This window comes from Lolium rigidum, chromosome 4, assembly GCF_022539505.1.
Source record: "Lolium rigidum isolate FL_2022 chromosome 4, APGP_CSIRO_Lrig_0.1, whole genome shotgun sequence".
NCBI classification, from domain to species: domain Eukaryota; kingdom Viridiplantae; phylum Streptophyta; class Magnoliopsida; order Poales; family Poaceae; genus Lolium; species Lolium rigidum.
Window position 1 is genome coordinate 177,432,652 of NC_061511.1, and position 2,242 is coordinate 177,434,893.

General features: G+C 49.6%; 1 protein-coding gene across 1 annotated transcript; it reads right to left on the reverse strand.

Moving 5' to 3' along the window:
- Positions 1-299: 299 nt before the first annotated feature.
- On the reverse strand, positions 300-1,412 carry LOC124649246 (expansin-B6-like). The gene is made up of 3 exons (XM_047188898.1): positions 1,232-1,412; positions 1,035-1,144; positions 300-824 (listed from the first exon to the last, which is right to left on the reverse strand). The coding sequence occupies exons 1-3, from the start codon at positions 1,410-1,412 to the stop codon at positions 300-302; spliced, it is 816 nt and encodes a 271-aa protein (XP_047044854.1).
- Positions 1,413-2,242: the final 830 nt, after the last annotated feature.

A 2,242-nucleotide genomic window follows, 5' to 3' on the forward strand; every position in this document is an offset into this window, starting at 1 on the left:
ATAGTATATAGATCATATGATTTTCAAAATACAATGAAACAAGAAAAGAAGCATGTTTCTCTCCTTAGGCCGGGATTCACTAAGCCGGGGTAGCACATGGATGCTACTCCACTTGCCTAGCTAGCTCCTTTTACACACGCACACACACGCTCACAAGCACACATCTGGATTCTGGAAGACGCACAAATAAAGACGCCTGGCAGTAGGCAACGCAGTAACTTAAAATCCGTCGATCCATCGTAAATAGGAATCGATCAGATGACACCGAAACGATTAACTCGATGCGAGAAGCATGTAACTCAAAACTGGACGTTGGACCAGTAGCTGCTGCCGCCCTTCCAGCCATAGGGGATGATATTGTTGGCGATGCGCGTCATGCCGGAGTCGCTGGTGATGCGCAGGGATAATGGCCCCTGCAGCGGCTCCCTGGTGTCCAACCGGAAGACGGTGCCCCACGAACGGTACATCGCCTCCCAGCTCCCCGTCGGGCGGCCGTTCCTGCTCCGCATGACGTCCATCTTCACCACGGCCCCGTCCCGGTTCCCGTACGCCGGCACCACCGGGAAGTAGTTGGGGTTAGCCCCTGGCAGGATGAAGAAGGTCACCTTCATGCCCGGGAAGTTGCAGGGCACCCTCCTGAACTGCATGTCGATGATGCCGGCGTGGCGGAGCTTGTCGTTCTGGCCTCCCAGCGCCATTGCGCCGAACGCCGTGCCGCTGAGATCGAAATGGTACCTGGCCACGGGATAGTAGTTCATGTCGGTGATGACGACCGTCCTAGGCTGGCCGGAGCAGGCAGGGTTGTTGGCTCTGACGCAGCGTATCTGAAACACAGAGGAAAGCAGAAAATGTCAACATATTGATGTGTGTACTTGCACTCACATGGCCTTCACTAATTAACGGTGATCGATATCGTTAAATGAAGATGCTCTCAGGTTTGGGTTTGACCAATGTACTGTAATTAAAATGATTAGCATCGACCAACTAAACTGACATTGTCGGCGCCACGCATGGTACTGCAATTACGAACTAACCTGGTAGCAGCTGCCGCAGCCGGCGCCACCCTGGAAGAGAGGCTCATTGCCGCAGGAAATCATGGCGGAGAACGGGTACTTGTTCACGTTCTTGAAGCCACAAGCACCACCTGCAAACAGATCGACCGGCGTTATTACTACTGAGCTGCGCTGCGTGAAGCACCAAGACATTGTGCCGCCATCGCATATGAGCGTACCGTTGTCATCGGGGCCGGCGCCGGTAGGAGCGCCGTACCAGGTGGCCTTGGCGGGGAGCCAGCCGGACTTGTAGGATTTGGCAAGGGAGGTGTCGTAGTCTTCTGCAGAACAGACGGACAGCACTAGCAGGGAGAGGACTGCGACAATGGCACCGGCATTGGTGGTGGTGACACCGGCCATACTGGAGGTCTATTGAGAACCTCCTTAGACTTGTAGGATCGGTGCTTTGCCGGAGTGGTACTACTCCTGTTTGTGTTTTGATGGCTGGACGGGAGGACATTGCCGGGGCATTTATAGGCAGGCCGAGAGGCAAAATGAGGTGAGAACGACGAGTCGGCGCCAGACCGCCAGTTGCAGTTGCACCCGACGGCGACGACGACTAAGTTTGTATAGGGTGTGTAGAGCTACAAGGTAACATGGCTACAGAGTGAATCATGGAGGAATGGAGGCACCGGCTTACGTGCGTACGACTAGAGTATCACACCTTCGAGGAAACAGAAATAAAAACCACATCTTGGAAGTGGCATCTAGTGCCCGCTAGGCCGTTAATGACTTGGGTGCGCAGGTCAAAATGTATACTGCAGAGTTTTTTTCTTCGAGAAACTTTGATTGCAGAAAGTCAGACCTTGATTATGCCTTAGCCTACTTAGTATCATATAATAGTATCATGCATATGATATAGGTGTATTATTCTATAATACATGATATCATGTAATATATTACCTTAGTATGTCTGCTGTTTTGTAGAATTTAATTTAATGCAAAATTATGTGCAAGATCTATTTGATACTACCTCCGTCGCAAGAAATAAGGCGCACGTGTATTCCAAGGCGAACTTTGACCATAAAAATTGAGCAACAATATCTTGGTTATATTATATGTAATTAGTATCGTTGGATTCGTATTGAAAAGCATTTTCTAATGATGTTAATTTCATACAAACAATCTTTATATATTTGAAGTAATTCTTAGTCAAATAAAAAACACGTAAAACGAGGGCGCCTTATTCC

What these genes read in the sequence shown, in the direction of transcription:
- LOC124649246 (XM_047188898.1), bottom strand. Translation starts at nt 1,412, where the DNA reads ATGGCCGGTGTCACCACCACCAATGCCGGTGCCATTGTCGCAGTCCTC. An exon ending in CGCCGGCCCCGATGACAACG is followed by an intron (nt 1,145 to 1,231) that starts GTACGCTCATAT and finishes ATCTGTTTGCAG; the next exon opens with GTGGTGCTTGTGGCTTCAAG. An exon ending in GCTGCGGCAGCTGCTACCAG is followed by an intron (nt 825 to 1,034) that starts GTTAGTTCGTAA and finishes TCTGTGTTTCAG; the next exon opens with ATACGCTGCGTCAGAGCCAA.